Source organism: Phoca vitulina, unplaced genomic scaffold, assembly GCF_004348235.1.
Source record: "Phoca vitulina isolate PV1807 unplaced genomic scaffold, GSC_HSeal_1.0 scaffold6, whole genome shotgun sequence".
In the NCBI taxonomy this organism is placed as follows: Eukaryota; Metazoa; Chordata; class Mammalia; order Carnivora; family Phocidae; genus Phoca; species Phoca vitulina.
In genome coordinates, this window is record NW_022589709.1 from 19990753 (window position 1) to 20012673 (window position 21921).

At 45.1% G+C, this 21921-nt stretch overlaps 2 protein-coding genes across 11 annotated transcripts in view; one reads left to right on the plus strand and one right to left on the minus strand.

The window, feature by feature from the left end:
• The window catches only part of NSD1 (nuclear receptor binding SET domain protein 1), a 150516-nt gene extending 134459 nt beyond the window's left edge, over positions 1-16057 (plus strand). For all 8 annotated transcript variants that reach the window (XM_032403805.1, XM_032403803.1, XM_032403802.1 and 5 more), the window contains 6 exons: positions 2055-2324; positions 3918-4034; positions 5096-5237; positions 7589-7695; positions 9918-10122; positions 11927-16057. In XM_032403805.1, the coding sequence (XP_032259696.1) occupies positions 2055-2324; positions 3918-4034; positions 5096-5237; positions 7589-7695; positions 9918-10122; positions 11927-13557 (2472 nt within the window). In that variant the 3' untranslated portion in view covers positions 13558-16057. The remainder of the gene's footprint in view (positions 1-2054; positions 2325-3917; positions 4035-5095; positions 5238-7588; positions 7696-9917; positions 10123-11926) is intronic.
• A 16-nt stretch (positions 16058-16073) lies between these two features.
• On the minus strand, positions 16074-21849 carry RAB24 (RAB24, member RAS oncogene family). Of its 3 annotated transcripts, none has more exons than XM_032403811.1 (9): positions 21583-21849; positions 21347-21495; positions 21195-21263; positions 20905-20983; positions 20728-20795; positions 20552-20651; positions 20281-20331; positions 20079-20141; positions 19601-19959 (listed from the first exon to the last, which is right to left on the minus strand). In XM_032403811.1, exons 2-9 carry the CDS (start codon positions 21461-21463, stop codon positions 19895-19897), a joined length of 612 nt encoding a protein of 203 aa, XP_032259702.1. In that variant the 5' UTR covers positions 21464-21495; positions 21583-21849; the 3' UTR covers positions 19601-19894. The 3 variants fall into 3 exon arrangements, with proteins under 3 accessions (XP_032259704.1, XP_032259702.1, XP_032259703.1); XM_032403812.1 differs by having other exon boundaries at positions 21579-21849; XM_032403813.1 differs by lacking the exon at positions 19601-19959 and adding an exon at positions 16074-16956 and having other exon boundaries at positions 21347-21849.
• Positions 21850-21921: the final 72 nt, after the last annotated feature.

A 21921-nucleotide genomic window follows, 5' to 3' on the forward strand; every position in this document is an offset into this window, starting at 1 on the left:
GCAGGGAGCCGGATGCGGGGCTCAATCCCAGGACCCTGGGATTATGACCTGTGCCGAAGGCAGACGCTTAACAACTGAGCCACCCAGGCGCCCCACTTTTGGGAATTTAGAGGATGGAAATAACTGTTTTGTTAATCATAGTGATTTCATTTTATTTTATATATATATATTTTTTTATAGTAAGCTCCACGCTGGGAGCCCAATGCAGGGCTCGAATTCACAACCCTGAGATCAAGAGCCGGATGCTTAACTGACTAAGCCACCCAGGTGTCCCAATCATAGTGATTTTAGATTGAATGGATGTGATAATCTAGAATATTTGATGTGACAAATAATTAAAAGAACATTAAAAGAGGGGCGCCTGGGTGGCTCAGTTGTTAAGTGTCTGCCTTCGGCTCAGGTCATGATCCTAGGGTCCTGGGATCGAGCCCCGCATCGGGCTCCCTGCTCCGCGGGAAGCCTGCTTCTCCCTCTCCCACTCCCCCTGCTTGTGTTCCCTCTCTCGCTGTCTCTCTCTCTGTCAAATAAATAAATCTTTAAAAAATAAAAAAATAAAAGAACATTAAAAGAATAATTAATCATAGTATCTACCATGTTTAAGAGGCTGATAGACTCTGTACTATACTTTTTACATATATTTCTTAATCTCACAATAATCTTGCAAGTGAAGTGATTTATCAAAATCATAAAGTTCCTGAAAAGCCAATTTTTATGTATGGGATGGGTTTTTGAAGACTCACAGTTTGGCTATTCTAAGTGAAATAATACCAGGTAGGGGAGACTCATTCTTATAGTGCACAAATCCATCTGTGTTATAGAATGTCTATTTTTTTCTCAGCATTATTGCTAGCATTTGGAAAATGCTCACGGCTTCAGTGTTACAGCAGCTGTTTGATCTCTGTTGTATTCACTATAGTTTTTAGTACTAGCACCACTACTAAATAAATACATGAGTGACATTGCTGTAGTCTATTAAAAAGATTTCAAACTATGATAATAAATATTAAAATTATTTCTTCACATACAGGAGGAATCCCAGTTACCCAAAGACATTTTCATGCCAACCATTTACCACTTAAGAATTTTCTTTTAGGGGCGCCTGGGTGGCTCAGTCGTTAAGCGTCTGTCTTCGGCTCAGGTCTTGGTCCCAGGGTCCTGGGATCAAGCCCCACTTCGGGCTCCCTGCTTCGGCTCAGGTCATGATCCCAGGGTCCTGGGATCAAGTCCCACATCGGGCTCCCTGCTCCGCGGGAAGCCTGCTTCTCCCTCTCCCACTCCCCCTGCTTGTGTTCCCTCTCCCGCTGTGTCTCTATCAAATAAATAAAAAATCTTAATAAAACAAAAATGTAGCAGCTAACGTGGCGCCACCATGTGGTAATAGCAAAAACCCAGTTTACACTTAAGTTAGCCTATCAGCTTTGAAATTATAATTTTCATAAAATGATTTTTAAAAAATTTTTGTGGGATCCATAATGTGTATATTAAGTGAGGCTTTATGTCAGATTGCCTTAATCTTTTTTCCTCCAGTTTTTTTATTGTAAAATATAGATAATGTAAAATTTATTAATTTAATCATTTTTATACAGTTCAGTGATATTAAATGCATTCATAATGTTTGCAACCATTACCAGCATCCATCTCTAGAACTCTTTTCATCTGGTAAAACTGAAACTCTGTACCCATTAAAAATTAACTCCCCATTCTCCCCTCCTCATTGCTTGGCAACTACCATTCTACTTTTTCCTCTCTGATTTTCACTACTCTAAGTACCTTATATACATACAATATTTGTTTTTTTGTCACTGGCTTATTTCACATAACATAATGTCTTCCAGGTTCATCCATATTGTAACATGTGTTAGGATTTCTTTCTTTTTAAGCTGAATAATATTCCGTTATTTGTACCACATTTAGCTATTGTGAATAATGCCCTAAGTTCAAAATCATGGAAAATGTGGCATGCAACTTCAAAGAAAAGAAGTCTACCTTCTATAGGTCCTGAGTTGTCTTGTGTTGACTTGCCTGATGTTCTATAGTATGTGTTTCTTCTGCAGGTGAACCGTCCTATTGGCAGGGTACAGATCTTCACTGCAGATTTGTCCGAAATTCCCCGTTGCAACTGTAAAGCTACTGATGATAACCCCTGTGGGATCGACTCTGAGTGCATCAATCGCATGCTGCTCTATGAGTGCCACCCCACAGTATGTCCTGCCGGAGGACGCTGCCAAAACCAGTGCTTCACTAAGCGCCAGTATCCAGAGGTTGAAATTTTCCGAACATTACAGAGGGGCTGGGGTCTCAGGACAAAAACAGATATTAAAAAGGTGAAGAAAATTTTTCATAATTTCCAGATTTTTTTTTTCTTCTTTGCAATTGCTTAATATGAGTAATTATTCTTGATGAATATGAGAAAATGATCATTAGAGGAAAGATAACATAGTGTAAGGATTAACCTTACTATTGGGTCTTGCTGTGTCCTTCTAGAGTTTTTTTTTCCTTCTAGAGTTTAGATGCTTGAGAATAGTCTCCTTTACCTCTAAAGTCCTTAGTATTGCTCATGTTCATGGTGTGTGAGGATGGAAAAGTGAAGGAAATTCATAGAGATACTATGGCCTTACTTGCTCTTTTGTGACAATTCTGGAACTTGTAGTTAAGAGGAAGGGGATAATGAGTATGTGATACAGAGGTGTTAGTCACCTAATAAAATAAAATCTGTTTTTACTAAGGGAAATTCGGTTTTGGTTCATGGAAAATGAAGAAGAGGATTAGGCCTTCTCTAATAAAAGTGCAGTAACATCTTCAACTTCAAACTTAGGACCTGCAAGTTTCTTTTCTTTTTTAATTTTATTATGTTATGTTCGTCACCATACATTACATCATTGGTTTTTGGTGTAGTGTTCCATGATTCATTGTTTGCGTATACGTGCCCTCCTTAATACCCATCACTGGGCTAACCCATTCCCCCCCCGCCCCCAAAACCCTCAGTTTGTTTCTCAGAGTCCATAGTCTCTCATGGACCTGCAAGTTTCTAATAGAGAATATTATATAGTCTTTGTGTAGAATAAATCTTACTTGACATTTTAATAAAATAAACCTTACTCTAGTTATGCTTTCTAAAGAATTTTATTGAAGTTTGTTTCTAGAAAAGGAAGTGAATATTGGCTGGTCTGTTTAGTTATTTGCTAAGTAGCTATTATGTATCTACTGTGTGCCAGGCATTGTGCTGCAAATGCAGTGATAAGTAAGAGAGGCATAGGCCGTGCTTTCATAAAGTTTACATTCTAAGGGGGCGAGACATTGATCAAGTAGTCCCCAGTGTGGAAGCACAACGGGTTCTGGAGGCATATGGTAAATGGTAAAGGGCCTGAAACTAGCTTTGACTCTGGGAATATTTTAAGTTGAGAATTGAAATACAAGTAGTTGTTGGCTTAGGCTAGGTGAGTGTTAAAGCATTGCTGGCAAATTGGACAGCATGAGGGAAAGCCAGTATGACTGTAGCGGAGTGAGTCAGGAGGACAGTATTATAAAATGTGGAAGGGCGGGCAGCAGGCAGGGTATATTCCAAGGAAAAGGAACATAGTTTATGGAAATTGACTTTCAGGTTTTGGGGCAGTTCAAGGGATCAACTATATGACCATTTTGATGGAGCCCTAGTTTACCTACGTTGGTTGATCTTTAATGTCCATTGTATCCCAGTCTTTCTCCTGGTGACAGTGATAGGAGTGGGGAGGTGTTTTTCATTGTCAAATAGTTGAAGCATCATATTTATGTTTCTTGAATAAACCTTTGTTAAATTGATTAGGTACGTGTACATGAACTGCTTTGGAGATTGTTATTTTCATTAATTTTTTTAAAAATAAGGTGTACCTGGGAACACAGTTGTGCTTTTTGCCATTAAGAACTATTTCTTGTTCTAGGGTGAATTTGTGAATGAGTATGTGGGTGAGCTAATAGATGAAGAAGAGTGCAGAGCTCGAATCCGTTATGCCCAAGAACATGATATCACTAATTTCTATATGCTTACTCTAGACAAAGTAAGTGTTATTTCCATTGTTATAAGATTGTGAAATTGATATTGTCCCAGCCATAGTGTTTGTAGGCATGTAATTCACTGCCCAAAACAGCGTCTTTCCCTTACATTTGTAGGGTTTGCTTTGTCGAGGTTCTGGAGTAGCTAAATTTGCTCATTTCTGGCTACACATCCCTTGCCAGAGTCAACAGAGCTACTGTTTGCATTCTTTTTGAACTGTCCTATACAAGTTGGGTATTATGTCTTTTAGTATTTTTCCTATAAGATTAAAACCTGCAGCCAGCCAAGTAAATAATCATTCTTTCATCCTTTTATTTTACAGATTGAGAAACTGATTTGTTAATATTTAGTTCATTTACAAGGTCATATAAATTGTAGAACTCAGCCTCTGAACCCGTCATCTTTCCAATCATAGGAATTTGCTGATGAGTTTCATTTCTTTGGTGCCTAGAATTATATTTGGGACTCATTCCTAATTCCAGCATCCTAATGTGTTTATTTTCTGTGCATTTGACATTCTTCGTTGTACCTGAATATTAAGGTCTGCTAGCAATCCCTGACCCCTTCCATTGACTGTTATAACAGAATTCTTTTCTGGTGTGAAACTTCATGAACATTTATTAAGTTGAACCCTTTGGTTTGTGAGATCGTCACCTCCAGATATTCAGATCTTCATTTGGGATGGGGTCTCAACATCAGTATTAAAAACTCCTTAGCTGATTTCTAATGTGTAGCCCCAGGGTTCAGGACCACCAAATTGAGACGGTGAGGCAAGCTGCCGCTTCTAGGGCTGTGGTCCTCAAACTTCAGCATATATCAGAATTACCTAGTAGGCTTGTTATAACACGGATTGCTGGGCCCCACCTCAGAGTTTCTGCTTTTAGTATATCTGAAGTGCAGCTCAAGAATTTGTATTTCCAACAAATAATAGATATGGTGCTAGTGATGGATTAGTGACTACACTTTGAGAACCACTCCTGGGAGAGTCAAATTATACAAATAGGAACTCTAGCTTGTTACAATATATAGGAAGTATCTAATGAGCATCATCTCTTGGAATTCTAGGACCGGATCATTGACGCTGGTCCTAAAGGAAACTATGCTCGGTTCATGAATCATTGCTGCCAGCCCAACTGTGAAACACAGAAATGGTCTGTGAATGGAGATACCCGTGTTGGCCTTTTTGCCCTGAGTGACATTAAAGCAGGTAAGAATCAGTTAAGGATTCTGGAGCTAAGAAAGGAATTTCAGGTTTTATCATCTAAACATCCCATATGTCCTATAATCCAAAATGAGGTCTGCAAACTCTTGGGAATACAGAAAAGACTTTCCAGGTGGTACTTGGCGTGGAATATTTTTGGTGGTGATGGTGGTATGGCAAAATATACATAACATAAAGTTTATCATTTAACCATTTTTTAATTCTACAGTTTTGTGGCAGTAGGTCCATTCACCTTGTTGTTCAGCTGACACCTCCATCCATCTCTTTAACCCTTTCATCTTCCCCAAGTGAAGCTCTGTATCCATTAAATGCTAATTCTCCATTTTCTCTCCCCTCAGCCCCTGGCACCACTGCCAGACACTATTCCAAGCATATTACCATATTTAATCCTTGTAAAAATGTTGTGAAGTATGTGGTATTATATACCTGTGTTACTTGGATTCTTGGGTCTGGCACCTCTAACCACCCTGGGGTCGTGTCCTGTGTATTAATTACTCAAATGTTATCCAGGCCCATAACGTCAGTCCTTCTATCTCTCCTGGCTGCTTTCAGTACATTTGTACTTGTAACTTAAGTCTTTGTCCATGGTGATAGATTCCTCTACCATTTCTAGCCACAAATTTTTCTTCTCTCTTTTCCATATTCACTTAGCTCAAGCAGCATGGTATGGGAATTCACAGACCTTGTTCTTGTTCTCACTTGACTTCCAGTCTGCATGGGTGGAATGAGAGGAACGAGACAGAAAGCTCAGTGCTATGCAGAGTTCCTATGGAGCTGCAGCCTTGACAGATGGAATCAGAACTTTTCAGCTTGCTCTCTTTACTCATTCAGCTTCATGTATTCTTCAATACCTGTTATACTTTCTACCACATGTGTCATACTCCTTGTTTATCTTTTCTCCAATGCCCTTTCGTCCCCATAAGTGCAGACCTCAAGGATTGTTGTATATTGGGCTCTTTTCTAGAATGGTATAAGTCTTTCCTTTATGCACACCAATACCTTCTGATTTATCCCTTGTGCGGTTATGTTTACATAGTGGATGGTGAGTAAGCAGTAGGTTATGTCAGTATCCTGCTATCTTATATTTGTGTATATGGGTGAGTTGTATTATAAGCACATTAAATTAATGAAAATTCAGTTATGTACTCATAAATTGTTTAATAAGAAAGGAATAAAGTGAGTAGAATTATCTATCATTCAGTGCAGTATTTCGCCGTAAATGTGAGAGGGGAGACAGAACCCTGCTCTTACCTTGGTCAGTCTTGGTTTCTGCAAGTTCCTTGCAGTGTGAACTTCTCACCAGGCCATGAGTGATTCTAGTTTTTGTACCATTTGGACCCCTAAATGTAAGGTAGCTGATTTATAATTTGCTTAGCTGAATAAACAAATAATGATCTATATTAATCCAATATTAGATGAAAAACTATATATATCAGTTAATCTCAGTGATGGAAAATAGGTCAGTCTGCAGTGGGAAATCTTCTAAGATTTGGTCATTTTGACCAAATGATTATCACTGTACACGTTAATGGTGAACCATTACCCTGACCCAGAGTTAATCTCTTTTTATACATATATAAAATTCTTCTGTTTGTTAGGCCCTCCCTAATGTGTTTTAAATTTGAATGGTTGTGTGTTTTATTTCCTCTCTTAGTTTTGATAAGATGCACTTTTGACAGAAAGGGGACAATTTGTACTTTAAATCTGTACATCTCTTTTTAAAGTGTACAAATTACTGCTGTGTGCATTATGTCCTATTCTCTAAATATGCTTGTGCGGTTGTTGTTTCTCCATTTAATAAATGTACTCAGGGCTCAAATCACCCAGCTAGACTGTGGTAACAGGGATATAAAGCCAGGGCCCAAGTCTATGGTATAGAGTTCTCTAGTATTACTCTGTATTGAGATGTCTCTCCCTTAAGTTCTGCTAGATTTGGCACAGATCAACAGGTTTTCTTCATACTTGCATTCCCAGTGCCTAGCACATCAGTGTATACAGGTGAGTTGTTGTTTGTTTTGGTAATGAATTAATATATTTTGAATCTGATTAGGAAACACAAAACAACTTGGGATAATTAACATCTACAGTAAAGGTTATTTTAAATATTACTTGTTAACCTGTATAAGTTTTTCTGTTACTAAGTTGTATTTGCTGATTAATAATATTATAGGATTCGAATTTATTAGTATTTCATTAATATAGTGGGATTAGAGTTAATAAATCCCTTCTATCCTCTGAAAAAATCTGTTCTCTTGCAAGTCCATATCCTTTGTGATTAATACAGAATAATATAATTAAAACCATAGATATTAATATTTTCATGGTCTTTTATGCAGGCACTGAACTTACCTTCAACTACAACCTAGAATGTCTTGGGAATGGAAAGACTGTTTGCAAATGTGGAGCCCCAAACTGCAGTGGCTTTTTGGGTGTAAGGCCAAAGGTACCTTCCAAATGTTTCCATCGGGAATAATGGTGTGGTCCTCCCTCCCTAACCAGTGGCATAGCTGACTTTTTAAGATGTCTCTTTGGAATAATGACATTGGATAGTTGTCGGTAGGGCTACTGGCACTTAACTAAGCATTCTGATGGTCAGTTTGGTTATTCAAGAGCAGATCTATGGGTGTTGTTGAATTTCTTTTGAGCAGTCTGACTTCTAATTGGTGATACCTTTCTAGCTAAAAAAGCTGTAAGATAGGAATCCATAAAGTAGGTTACTTCCTATGTCTTTATTGGTCTCAGCTCATCTCACTCACATTTCCTAATAAGCTTCTTAGATTCTTGGTATCTCTGTCTCCCTTTCTTCCTCTCTTTGTCTTTTTAAAGATCTCAAAGAATCCAATATTGAATTTAAGATTCTAAATGTAGTATAACACTTGAAGATAAATAGGACCCTTAATCTTACTTTAAGTATAAGCATTGTTGTGTCTTACTCTCTGGGTTTTTGTGTGCATTTTAACTGGCTTATAATTCTGTAAAGAATTACTTACAAGTCTGTATCCTGCATTTCTTAAATATTATAAAATCTTTTTCCTTGCTGTCACATAGTCTTTTTAACCATTGTCTCTAAGTGACTTAATTTTTTTATATAATGGATGGACCATAATAGATGAACATGCATCCAGATTTTTCTATCCTAAGTTACAGCACACTAAAAATTGAAGTTTAATTTTGATGAAAAATACACAGTGACTCCAATTGGGTATTTCCCATTATGCTTTTTTGATTTGGAAGTCAATGTTAAGAACTGAAAAATGCAAATTAGCACAGAAACCAATAACTAAAGGGGGAGTGATCTTTTTAATTTTTTTTCTTAAAGATTTTATTTATTTGACAGGGAGAGAGCATAAGCAGGGAGAGTGGCAGGCAGGAGGAGGGGGGAGAAGCAGGCTCCCCACGGAGCAGGGAGCCTGACGTGGGGCTCAATCCCAGGACCCCAGGTTGTGACCTGAGCCAAAGGCAGTTGCTTAACCGACTGAGCCACTCAAGCGCCCCAGGAGTAATCATTTTGAGCAAAAACACACGGAGATGGTGAACACCCCCAATTATTCTTTTATTAAATAAGGAAAATTATGTTTATATTTTATTGAGTTTTTTTTTCTTTAGTCAGTTGGTTAAATGGTCTTGTTCCTTAAGGTGTCCAGTTTATTTATTACCTATAAATCAAAATAGTAACTGAGTTTAACCTAAGTTTAATGGTGTTACATTCACTAGGGATGTCAGTTTTTGCATCCTTAACATCTATGTAGTATTTCACACATGAATCAGTGAAAGAGAAATTTGAGGGCAGAAGTTTAGAAATGGGAGATCACTGAGGGATAGTAATAGATCAGATTGATCCTGGATGTTTCTAGTCCAAGATAAATGATGTGATGAAACGCATGGGGTTTGGTAAGTGTGGGCTGCAGGGATCATGGAGGAGACCTGCTGGCTACACCAGGATCTGTCTTGGGGAGTGGTGGATATGAACCTAATTTGATATAGATGAAGGGCACATAGCTTATTGAGGGCAAGGACCATGAATTAGTTTTCTGTGCCTTCCTAGCATGTGACTCTTAAGGTGTCCAGTGAAGGTTTATTGAATAAAGAAATGTGTGTGCACACACAAACATACACACCTAGACAAACACAAAAATAAAACGTAATGAAAGGGTAACGTTACCTTTAACACTAGCCTTGTGTGAGGGCGCCTGGGTGGCTCAGTTGGTTAAGCAACTGCCTTCGGCTCAGGTCATGATCCTGGAGTCCCTGGATCGAGTCCCGCATCGGGCTCCCTGCTTGGCAGGGAATCTGCTTCTCCCTCTGACCCTCCCCCCTCTCATGTGCTCTCTCATTCTCTCTCTCTCAAATAAATAAACAAAATCTTTAAAAAAAAAAAAAAACAAACACTAGCCTTGTGTGTTAACAAAAATAAGTTTATTTTTCTTTTATTTCATTCATGTGGCAGGAGTAGTTGATAGAAAAGTTAGAATTAATGCAACCATTTATTGGGTACCTATGATGTGCGAGGTGCCTTTCCTGCATTTTCTCTTATCTTTACAATAGTCTATGAGGACTGTCTCTTCCCAGAGGAGAGACTGAGGCTCAGAGAGGATAGTTAATCTGGTCAAGATCACACAACTAATATATCGACAGAATGCTTACTGCTCAATATCTGACCTCTAGAATCAACCCATTGCCACAGAAGAAAAGTCAAAGAAATTCAAGAAGAAGCAACAGGGGAAGCGCAGGACCCAGGGTGAAATCACAAAGGAGAGAGAGGATGAATGTTTCAGCTGTGGGGATGCTGGCCAGCTCGTCTCCTGTAAGAAGCCAGGCTGCCCAAAAGTTTACCACGCTGACTGTCTAAATCTAACCAAGCGACCAGCAGGTTGGTGTCAAAATCCATGTAGAGTGCTCTTTGTTCTCTGCCAGAATTGTCAGAGCCCTTGGTCTTCCCATGCATAATGTTGAAGGGGGTATGGTTCATGTTCTCATTCTGGAAATAAAGGCTTTGGAATCCTAGGTTATAGAGAAGGGAACAGAAACTCATTATATGTCAAGCACTTTATTTACATTTATGTTATGTTATTTTATCCTCCCAGCAACCCATAAAGATGAGACCTTTTCACCTTCCCATGATGCAGATGAGGAAACTGAGAGTCCAGTTTGGTGAGATGACTTGTCACAATAGAGCATGTAGATGGAGGAGTTGGATTGAAAGCCAGGTTTTCTGACTTCAAGGCCACTAAATCATGTTTCCTTTCTAAAGAAAGAGAGGTTGAGATAGCATGGAGTTTGGGGTTATTCCGGTCAGTGAGGTGTGGACTAGATACCCTGGACTAGGGACCCTTTGAGCTCCCTTCACCCACTCCCTTATGAAGGAGAGGCAGCTCCGTCTGTTGACACATAAGAGAGCTGCTTGGGCAGATAGAGTGTCAGGAATTTGTGGCTGGAGAAGCTAACTTTTTTTTTTTTTTTTAAGATTTTATTTATTTGAGAGAGAATGAGAAAGTGAGAGAGCACATGAGAGGGGGAGGGGCAAAAGGAGAAGCAGACTCCCCGCTGAGCAGGGAGCCCGATGCGGGACTCAATCTTGGGACTCCAGGATCATGACCTGAGCCGAAGGCAGTTGTTTAACCAACTGAGCCACCCAGGTGCCCAAGTTGCTAACTTTTGAGTGGTGATTTGGAGTTAGAAGAGTTTGGGGGGACTTGGATATGTGGTCTGTTTTGTTGACAGAGGCAAGAAAGCAGTAGGGAGCCACTTCAGCTGAGGAGATTAAACATCACCAGTGGCCTGCTCTTAGGAATTGCAGAGAGAAAACTTTGGGGTGGGAATGAGAGGAGTTTGTCCCTGAACTAGCTTTCCTTCAATGTATGGTTGCCAGAGAAATAAAATTATAGAAACGGAGGTAGTGTGAGGGCAGGACCACAACATGACTTGTCAGTGCCAGGAAGTGGAGAAGGAGAATTGTTTCAGAGTCAATAGCTCAGGATTGTAGCTGGCACAGGCTGCAATGGAACTCATCTTGACTAGGAGCCAGGAGTCAGGACTAGCATAGTTTATTTGGAAACTATGAGCCGGGGCGAAAACACCATCCACGGCAGGGACTCTCAGGTGTCATGAAATGGGAGCAAATAGATGGTAGGTCAGGATCTTTTCCACTGGTTCTGTGTGGACTGTACAGGTAAAATTTGTGCTAGTTGCAAGATTTGAAACTGAGCAAAGGAAAATCCGCTCAGTTTTTCACATTTGTATATCTGCTCCCTGTTCCTAAATATAACCAAATAAGCAGAAGTTTAAATAGCTGAGATTATCCCTTTAGAGTTGAATATTGAAAGGCTATATTAGACAAATGGAGTTTGCAAAACTGTGGAAGTAGTATCTTCACATTCTATCTAAGGGGAGCTTTGGGTTTTTTCCCCCTTGCTAGAAATAGTCCTAGAAATAAGAAACTACTCCTGCCTGTATATTTAGTTAATACTCAGTTGCTACTTGTACTTGGCTTTTATTTTTATGTGTTGTACAGGAGACTCAGATTCTGGGGCAGGGGAGGTGTCAGGTGAGTGGCATGAGCTCTCCGCAGAAGGTGGCAGTTTGAAATCACTCCTTTGACCCAGGCTCAGGGCCATGACTCATTTCATGCACCTTGCTTGTTTTCCTAAGCGTTTGTTTCATATCTGTGTTTTTAGGGAAATGGGAGTGTCCTTGGCATCAGTGTGACATCTGTGGGAAGGAAGCAGCCTCCTTCTGTGAGATGTGTCCCAGCTCCTTTTGTAAGCAGCATCGGGAAGGGATGCTCTTCATCTCCAAATTGGATGGGCGTTTGTCTTGTACTGAGCATGACCCCTGTGGGCCCAACCCTCTGGAACCTGGGGAGATCCGTGAGTATGTGCCTCCCCCAGTACCGCTGCCTCCAGGCCCAGGCACTCACCTGGCAGAGCATTCATCAGGAGTGGCTGCTCAGGGGCCCAAACTGTTGGATAAGCTGCCTGCTGACACCAACCAGACACTGTCGCTGTCCAAAAAAGCTCTGGCAGGGACTTGTCAGAGGCCACCGCTTCCTGAAAGACCTTCTGACAGAACTGACTCCAGGCCCCAGCCTGTAGATAGGGTCAGGGACCTTGCTGGGTCGGGGACCAAACCCCAGTCCTTGGTATCCAGCCAGAAGCCATTGGACAGGCCACCTGCAGTGGCAGGACCAAGACCCCAACTATCTGACAAACCCTCTTCAGTGACTGGCGTAAGCTCCTCACCCTCAGTCAGGTCCCAACCACTGGAAAGACCTCTGGGGACAGCTGACCCAAGGCTGGATAAATCCATAGGTGCTGCCAGCCCAAGGCCCCAGTCACTGGAGAAAACCCCAGTCCCTACTGGTCTGAGACTTCCACCGCCAGACAGAGTGCTAGTCACCAGCGGTCCCAAACCCCAGACTTCAGACAGGCCCCCAGACAAATCCCATGCTTCTTTGTCCCAGAGACTCCCACCTCCTGACAAAGTACTATCAGCTGTGGTCCAGACCCTGGTAGCTAAAGAAAAAGCACTGAGGCCCGTGGACCAGAATACTCAGTCAAAAAATAGAGCTGCTTTGGTGATGGATCTCATAGACCTAACTCCTCACCAGAAAGAACGGGCTGCTTCACCTCATGAGGTCACACCACAGGTTGATGAGAAGATGCCGGTGTTGGAGTCAAGCTCGTGGACTGCCAGCAAAGGTCTGGGGCAGATGCCGCGAGCCGTAGAGAGAGGCAGCGTGTCAGATCCTGTCCTTCAGCCACCGGGGAAAGCAGCAGTCCCTTCGGAGCACTCCTGGCAAGCAGTTAAATCACTCACCCAGGCCAGACTTCTCTCTCAGCCCCCTGCCAAGGCTTTTTTATATGAGCCAACAACTCAGGCCTCAGGAAGAGCACCTGCAGGGCTGGAGCAGACACCAGGGCTTCCCAGCCAAGCACCAGGCCTGGTGAAGCAGGTGAAGCAGATGGCCGGAGGCCAGCAACTACCTGGACTTGCTGCCAAGAGTGGGCAGTCCTTCAGGCCTCTTGGGAAGGCCCCATCCTCCCTCTGTACTGAAGAGAAGAAGTTGGCAACTGCAGAGCAGAGTCCCTGGGCCCTGGGAAAGGCCGCACCAGGGCCAGGGCTCTGGCCCATGGTGGCTGGACAGACAATATCGCCATCTTGCTGGTCCTCTGGGAGCACACAGACATTGGCACAGACTTGCTGGTCTCTTGGAAGAGGGCAAGACCCTAAACCAGAGCAAAATACACTTCCAGCTCTTAACCAGGCTCCTTCCAGTCACAAGTGTGCAGAGTCAGAACAGAAGTAATATGAGTAAATGTCACATGACCAGACCAGCTGCCCCCAGGGTTCTTGGGGAAGGGAAATCATCTTTCTTTTCCCCTCTTAAAAAACAGACCCCACCACTTTTCCACTGTTACTCTTTCCTTATATCCCAACACTCAGAACTCTTGTGACATTAGCCAGTGGGGGCATGTGGTTGTGTAAACCATGTATGGAAATCCAAGTGGGCCCCAGCCAAGGAGACAGACAGACTTGGGTCTTTTTCCTCCAACCTTTACACACGGTAACTTGAAATAAAAAGTCCACTCTGGAGTCAAGCATGGGATTCAATTCCACTGGTCAGGTTGGAAGGTAGAGGGGCTCTCGAAGTTATTTCTGTAGCCCTCAGAGCCCCACTGAGGGCACCTGATGAACACTTGGGAAGAACTGGTATCAGTAGTGATTTCTTGAGCATTCACATGTGCTAGGCCAGGTGCTAGTCACTGACAGGAGATACAGAGATAAGACCTGATCCCTGTGAGCCTAACATGCCTGCCTGGGTTCTCAGGTTGTTTTCATGAACCTTTGACCAGGAAATAACAGGAAGTTCTGAGGGGCCCTGGGGCTCCAGACTCATTTTGTAATGTCCTTTATGGCCCCAGAAGTGGTTGTGTTGAGTAAGTGTCCCCTGGTTGGGTGTGCATGTGTGCGTGTGATGCACACACGCTCATGTGGAGGTCTCTAATTGGGGGGGTTGGGGGGTGGGGGGGGTTGCATCAAGGCCAAGTGGAGCCGTTGGCTGGGCAGCCGCTGCTGCTTCTGTTTGGGCTGTGCAGAGTCTGAAAATCTGTCCTTGGCAGAGCAGCTGGTTGTGGAGGCTGGGCTCTACAAGGACATAGCTTTACCGAAGTATAAGAAGGCAATTGGCAAGCTTACCTTTCTTTCCTACCGATTTTCGTCCTTTTACATCAGCCCACCCCATGCCCGCCCCCCAAACACTCAGGTGCTTTCAGATTTCAGAGTCGGGCAGTGGACATAGGGAATCTCTGGCAAGCTCTGCGCTAGATCTACCACCAGCTCAGGGAGAGTGCCAGATTCTGATGGAAAATTCCTTCTCTCTTTTGATCCTTTACCCTCTTACCTGAATGGAGGGAGTCCTCTCCTTCACTGGTGGATTCTACCACCCTATCCCTGAGAATTGCTGTGTTCTGTACTGAGAGCACCTGCCTGCTGACTTTGTTCAAAGGCAGGCCAGAGCCCTTCCCCTGTGACTGGCAAGATGTGTTTAGAGCAATGTCCAGTCTGAGAGATGATTCCTCATAACTGCTGATTATCTGTTACTGCTGCCCTGAGCTGGGGCCCAAGGGCTGGGAAATCTGTTGGTGCTACCCTGCCCTACCATTCACCCAGCTCACCAACTGCCAACAGGAAGTGCTGTTTGGCCAGTTCCTTCCCATTCACTCACCCCTCCTTTGTCCCTAGACCAAACGTGTTTACCTCTCTGCTTTGCCAACTTAGCCAGCAGCTTTAGCCAACAGGCCATCTCCTGGCCCAGATGTCTCCTGGCCATTCTGTTTCAGTTATGGCTTTTACACCCTCAACAAGATTCTGTATTTTGTCCCAGTTTCCTCCTCCTGAGTTCCTACTGAGGTTATCCACATCACTTCTAAGGAGGGAACAATAGTTATAGAAGCATTTGCGCTTTATATAAAGATTAAAAGAAGAATTTGCTTTTATTTCCCAAAGTCTGTCTCGGGTTGAGACACTTGAACTCAGGCAGAGGTACGAGGCTGGGCAGGGCTGTCCCGAGTCTAGGGGCCTATCTCTGCATCCCACTTAGACCTCGAAATCTCCTCTGTAAATTCCACCTGCCTAGTTCTCCCCTTTTCATCCTATCTCTCTTCCCACATCATGAGAGAGGAAAAGCTCTTTGTTCAAAAGGAAGAAAAAACAAAGCATCTTATTTTCTTTTTTAAAAAATTTTAAACCATGGAAAAGATATTTTTAAAGAAATCCACCCAGAACATTAAAGTTCATTATATTAAGTATTTATCATGTGTGAGAATAATAAGTATATAACTGCAGCTAGTAGGTCCCTTTCCCTAATCTCTTAGGCTGTATGAGTAGGGTTTGCTTGGTGCCAGTCCTGTGCCCTTTTCTCTCCTGTCATCTGTAGTTGTGATCAGAAAAAGATATTCGCACTGCACTGTCAGAATCTCCTTTCACTATGTTGTGTGTTAAATTACCGTAGCTCTTTGTTTCATGAAATAAACTGTGAATTTGGGGGGGGGGGGGGTGTGTGCAGGCTATGTAAAAAAATTTAAGTGGAGAAGTTTGATCCTGAAATAGCTTCTCTGAAGTAGGCTTTGGTAGGTAATTGACTTGACAGCCGCTCTAGATACGTCTCACAGGACAAGGAGTGAGGGAAAGGTGGGCCATGAGTGGCCACTTTGTGGTTTTGTTTTGGTTCTTTCCATTCTACACCATTTACTGGAAACGTCCTTCCAGACCTGCCTGGGAAAACAACTTTTGAGCTGTGCTTAGTTTGGGGGAGAGGGTGGGGGTGGGGGGGTGGTAGTTCTTTATCTAGATGGACATCCAGGCTTTTGTGAGGGTTACTGAAAGACTCTCAGGTAGAATGGAAACTAGAAATTCAGCTGTCAGGCCCACTGATAGCAGCATCTGATACCAGATTGTTAACATCAAGAAAGCAGTCACCATACAATTAGAAGCAGAGTTAGAAGGACTACTGGGAAATTGAAACTCTTGCATGAGGGACAGTGGGGAGACAGTGATCCTGCCAGTTCTTGGGGACTCTCCTGGAGCCTTGTACCTGAGACCTTTTCTCCAGAGGGTATGAATTGGCAGTTAAAAGGAAAGCTTTTCTCTCAGAAACTCCTGATCTTTGTGCAGGATGGTATTTGACCAAGTGCCTGGAAATCAGGATCTCAAGAGAGAGTGCCTCTAAGCCAGTCCCCAGGAAACGTTTCCAAGGGGGAAGTTATAGCTTCCATAGGTAGCTAAAGAACCAATATCTCTCCTAGCCCTGTTCAGTCAGAAGAACTTGATGGAAACTGTTGAAATTTGAATTCAAAGCCTCATTTGCTTCTCCTGCTGAAGCAAACCCATTCTAATAGCAAAATAACTGTCATTGCTACAGAAGGATCCCAGTTTTTAAATGTCTGCTTCCCCCTGAAGTTACTGAGTTTGAGGTGATTTAAGTCACTGTGTTGATCCTCTAATTGAACAACTACCAAACCTGCATCTTTCGCATTGATGGAAATAATTATTTTATCTTCACATTCTCTACCCCACACTACAGTCAGGGCACGAAGTGCATCAGCGATCCTTTCCCAGGCTCAGCAGCATCTCACTGGAGCTGGACTCCCAGGTCACATCATGAGAACAGAATGGCAGGAAGGAAGTCTGGTCCTGGCAGATTCCCCTGTGGAAAGGAATCAGGAAAGCACTAAACGTGGATGGATTTTGCCCTCAGCTCCTATAAAGTGGGTTTTCTCCTAAGGCTTTTTCGGAGGATATTGTCATCCTCTTCCGGTTTTGTCAACCAGGAGGTCAGAGTGGCCCAGTCTCCTCACCTGAGATCATGGCAAGAAAGGAGCTGATACAAGCCCCTTTCCCTGCTAAATAATGCTTGGGCTGCTTCATGTGTTAGACATTCCAGATCACTTAGAGCTAGGTAGCTGCTGCATGGGACTTTCGTTGGCTGTGGCCAGTTAGCTCTCAGCTGAGCTTCCTAGGGCCAGTGCAGCAGGGCCAGAGGTTGCTGTAGTACAAATTGAAATAAGAATAGATAATTGCTTTGAACACAAAAAAATGTAATGATGGTGCTAATTTTCTGGTATAAATAAGCACTGCCAAGGGTTGAGGGACTGGTGACTTGAGAAACCCAGGTTCCTGTTTGGGAGGAAGAAATTTTGTGTAGAATGGTTTCTTTGAGGCTCAATTAGAGAAGGAGAAGGCAGAGCCTCAGTGAAGCCTGCACCCGACCCTGGAGTGGGTCAGCATAATCCTAGGTGGGAGAGATGCTATATCCAGACGAGGGTGGCCATTGAGTTTCTCAGGGCTGGTGTCACCGTGTCACCTGGTGTAGCCTCCGTCCACACTACCTAGAACAGGTTGGTAGAGCGCTCCAGCTGTGGGGTTCTCCTTCTGCCCCTCTCTACCTCTTCCACTCTCATGGGAGCACCTCGATTGCTTATGAAGATTAAGGGTAATATTTCTTAAGGAAGTGGAAAGAGTTTATTTTAATTAGAAATCCACAGCCTGAGAAATGTTTCCTACCAGCATAAGCAAAATCATGTTAAACTCTTATATGGTCCCTTCTCTAGAGCTGCTTTCCCATGACTTTCAAACCATCAGGCTATTGAGGGGCTTCAGGTCTAACACCCTGGAAGTCAAGCAAAGCTTTGTGGACAGGAGATAAGCCCAGGGAGTAGGAGCAGAGATGAATGGTTGTGGTGCTTTAGACTTCCAGGGTAGGGGCAGAGAACAGGCGGTCTCCAGGTCCAAGGTGGGTGCTGCCTGTGTGTGCGTGTAGAGGAGTGTGTTGAAGATGGGTGAGTGCAGCACACAGGAGCTCATGGAAGAGCAGCTTTCTAAGTCTTGGCAAAGAAACAAGCTGACAATAGAGATCTATATATTTTTAAGAAAGGGGCGGGGGGGGTTGTCAGCTGAGGTCCATCACTGGTCTTTTGCCCCCTCCTCCCCCCATAGATTGTCAGCTGTAAGTGAAACTCTTAGTGAAAAAGAGGGGAGCCCTGTAGGAGTCCCCATAAACATGTACTGTAATTCTTTGTATATAGAAAAAAATTACTGTAAAGTAAAGTTTAACTTTACTCTTATGGCCCTTGCCCTGTGTGTTGTTTGTTGTCCGTGGGGAGATGTAGCTTAACAGGAGGGAGGATGGGTTTGGGGTGAGAGCAGAAACCAGCCTCTGAGATAGTTCCCAGGTTGGGGACATGGTGGAGGTGAGCCCCTCCTCTAAGCATCTCCAGGAGTGGTGTGGGTTTCGTCCCAGCAGCCACCAGCTGCCAGAATGTCTTTTCACTTCTTTTGGGAGTAGCTGGTGTCAGTTTCAGCCCCTATACAGGAAGCTTCCATTACCCATGAAGGAAGGGTATTTTGAGGAATTGGTTTTAAAAAAGGAAGTGGAACCAAAGCATTTTCTGACTGTGAGTCTGACCATTCTGGCCACGTTTTTAGTTCTTCAGAGATAGGTGCTAGGCACTGCAGAAGACCTGGCCCAGGCCTAAGGCAGGAAAAGCAGAGGCAAAGCAGCCAGGCCTCCAATACTGGAAAAGGGCTGCCATATGCTTTTTAGCTGAACAGGAAGTACCAGCCCTATCCACCCTAACACTTGATACTTCTAAGACCCAAAAATGTACTTTGGGGGGAGTCTTGGGAGTCTGTCTTTCCTTCTGACCTAGTCCTGAACTTCATGCCCTTCAGCAGAAAGCCCTCTGGGGAGTAGTGTGGGAAGACAAACATTCAGTCCTAGAGTTACTTTTTGCTCAGGATCTTCGCCGCCCTGAACTGGGAGTGGTCACCTGATTTTACAGATGGGAAACTCAGGCCAAGTTTAGGTCCCTTTTCTGTTGATAACTGAATTGGATCCCAATCTGGATCTATAAGACCTTTCTGTCTTGCAGAACTTACAATTTTTCTTCCATTAAGCCACCTTGTAGTAGGTTGCTGGGAAACTTAGGATCTGAGCCACAGACATGACTCATGGACCTAGATGTGACAGAAGTTGTGGTAGAACCAGCCAGTCTGAGGTAGGAGTGCTTGACCCTTTGATCTCTGGACACCACTTAAGTGCCTGCCTTGCGTGAGCTTCGCATTGCCCCAGCCCCAGCCCTTCACCTGTCTTTGTCCCCCCTAAAGAACAGGAAAAGGCCCTTTTGTTTCTACACTATCTCAGATGCAACCCTGGAGTGAAGTTCTTTGGCTTCCAAAAGAATAAGAGCTGGGAGGAGCCTTAATATAGGAAGTGAGGCCAGCTGGTAGCCCCAGAAAGAACTAGGTGTCTTGGCACCTAATCCACACAGCAGGGAGAGGGGCTGAGTGTGATTCACAGTGCATTGATTTTATTTACAAATCAAAAGCCACTTAAATAATCTGCAGACACAAGTGCTGTCCAGGGCAGGAGCCTGGGGTCCAAATAAGCCTTTACCCTCCTCATGCCCGTCAGTCAGCCCAATGCTGCCTTCGTTCCATGGGCCAGCACAGGCAGGTGCCACCTCTGCTGCCCTGGGGACTGGGGGTAGCTCAGACGTCCGGCCACTCAAGCCCAGACAGGAGCTAGGTCTAGCCCTTCTGGGGGGATTCCTTTAATTCCCCTAGGCCAGGTGAGTGGTGGTGACTCAGTGATGACAACAGCTGTAGAAGTAGGGGTTTGCCTTCTGGCCCAGGTCCACGCCCTTGTCCTCTGTCAAAGAGAGGTGGCAGCTCAGCACCATTCTGTTTGGGAATCAGGTAACTCGTGAAGGGGGCCAGATGCTGTGGGCCTAGAGGAAGTCTCCAGAGAGGCTGGGGAAGCACACACACCTGTCATCACCTGGAAGGCAGCCACACTGACGTAGTCCTCTGCCACTTTCTGGAAGAGCTCGTCTGGCAAGAAAAAGGACAAGTCAGTGAGGGCTCAAAGCCAGTAACCCTGGAATCACCCAGTAACCCAGCCCTCTAGGCTCTTCTCTGCCTCCTCTGGCACCCTTGCCTGTTCTGCTGGGAGGCCCCCAACAGCACTCACCCACACTCTGGCCTGTCTTGCTGGATGTTTCAAAGAGCTGAGCTTTGATATCTGTAAAGAGAAGTGACTAAAGCCTCCTGCCTGAGAATCGGGGTGGATACAAAGGGGAAGGCTAGCAGTTCAGGGAATCTAATGGACCCCACACCTTCAGGGAGGCCAGAAGACCTTCCCAAGGGATCTTGCCATGGCAGCTAAGGTGGTCCCTATTTTCTCTGCTCCACCCAAGCAGCCACCTCCCTCCCCCACCCCCAGGGAGCTGAGCAACAGCTACTGTCTGCATAGTCCTGGACGTCGTGGAAGTCCACACGGCGGCGGCGCCTGTCCTCTTCCAGCAGGTCACTCTTGGTGCCACACAGGTAGATCTGACAGCCCTGGGGCAAAAGACAAGGTCAGAGTCACTCCCATGGACCACCAGCCCCTGGTCGTCTGGTGAGGTCTGGCACTTACCTCCTCTAGGTTGCGCAGTTCCTTCACCCAGAACTTCGCCCGCTCAAAACTGCTGCTGTCCGTCAGGTCTTGACACGGGACACGCAGAAAACACAACCATGGATCAGGGGCTGTTCTCTAAGGCCAGCCTGACACCCACCCCCTCTTGTTTGAGGAACGGGCCAGAACCCCTCTTACCATAGCAGACGATGGCAGCCTTGGCGCCCCGATAATAGATTCGGCTCATGGCCTCGTAGCGCTCAGAGCCTGCTGTATCCTGAAGGGCAGGGGGCGGCTCAGCCCTGAGTTACCGAGCTACTCCCCAAGATTGCAAACAAATACCACGTTCTCCAGACCCCTAGTTTTAAACTGGGGTCTAATATAGAAAAATGGCCTCTACGAGACCCCAAGTCAACCAGTAATAGGCAGGAGAACCTAAGCCTCCTCATGAATGGGTTTTCTCAGGACTGCTTGCCCAGGGGACTTACCCAAATACCTAAAGTCACCGTCCGGTCTCCAACGGACATCACCTTGGCCACGAAGGCGGCCCCGATGGTCTGCAATCAGGGGGAAGTGATCAGGGCCGCGGGTGCGAGCCAGCTCCCTCCCACCCGTACCGGGCCCCGCGCGGCGCACTCACATTCTGATAGGGCCCCACCAGGAAGCGGTCGTGCACGTATCGTTCCACCAGGCTCGTCTTGCCCACGTACTCCTTGCCCAGCATCACCACCTTGACGTCCACGCGCTGCCCGCTCATGCTCCCGGGGCCGCCTCACCCGCGTCAGGGTCCTGAGCGGGGGCGGGAGGCAAACCCGGATCTCCGCTCGGGCAGACAGCGCCCAAGCCTCAGTCCCCGACCCCAAAGCGCCAACCTACGACTGGAGACGCCGCGTCGGCTGGAGCTCCGGCAGCGTCCGCGTCTGCCCCGCTCCTCGGCCCCAGGCGCTGCTGCTCCTTCGAATAGCCCAGGACTCAGGGCGGCCTGGGAGCACGCGCGGCAGCGCCCTCAACGGCGCCGCATGCCGCCGCCCAGCTCGCTCGCAGGGCTTAGGCGTCGCTCCGCCACGGACTCCCCACGGAACCTAGGGGCCCCTTCAACCTGGGTCCGACCCGCAGCGCCGCGACTCCCGCGGGGGAGGGGGGGGGCGGTGTAAAGGGCGAGGGGCGGGGCCGCAGGGTCACGTGCGCGGGCGCCGGAAGTGGTGGGTACAGCGC

Coding starts and splice junctions, on each gene's coding strand:
- RAB24 (XM_032403811.1), bottom strand. CDS start 21,463: ATGAGCGGGCAGCGCGTGGACGTCAAGGTGGTGATGCTGGGCAAGGAG. Junction 20,332..20,551: donor CGTCCAGGACTATGCAGACA/GTAGCTGTTGCT, acceptor TTCTCTTTACAG/ATATCAAAGCTCAGCTCTTT. Junction 20,142..20,280: donor CAAGACAGGCCAGAGTGTGG/GTGAGTGCTGTT, acceptor TTTTCTTGCCAG/ACGAGCTCTTCCAGAAAGTG.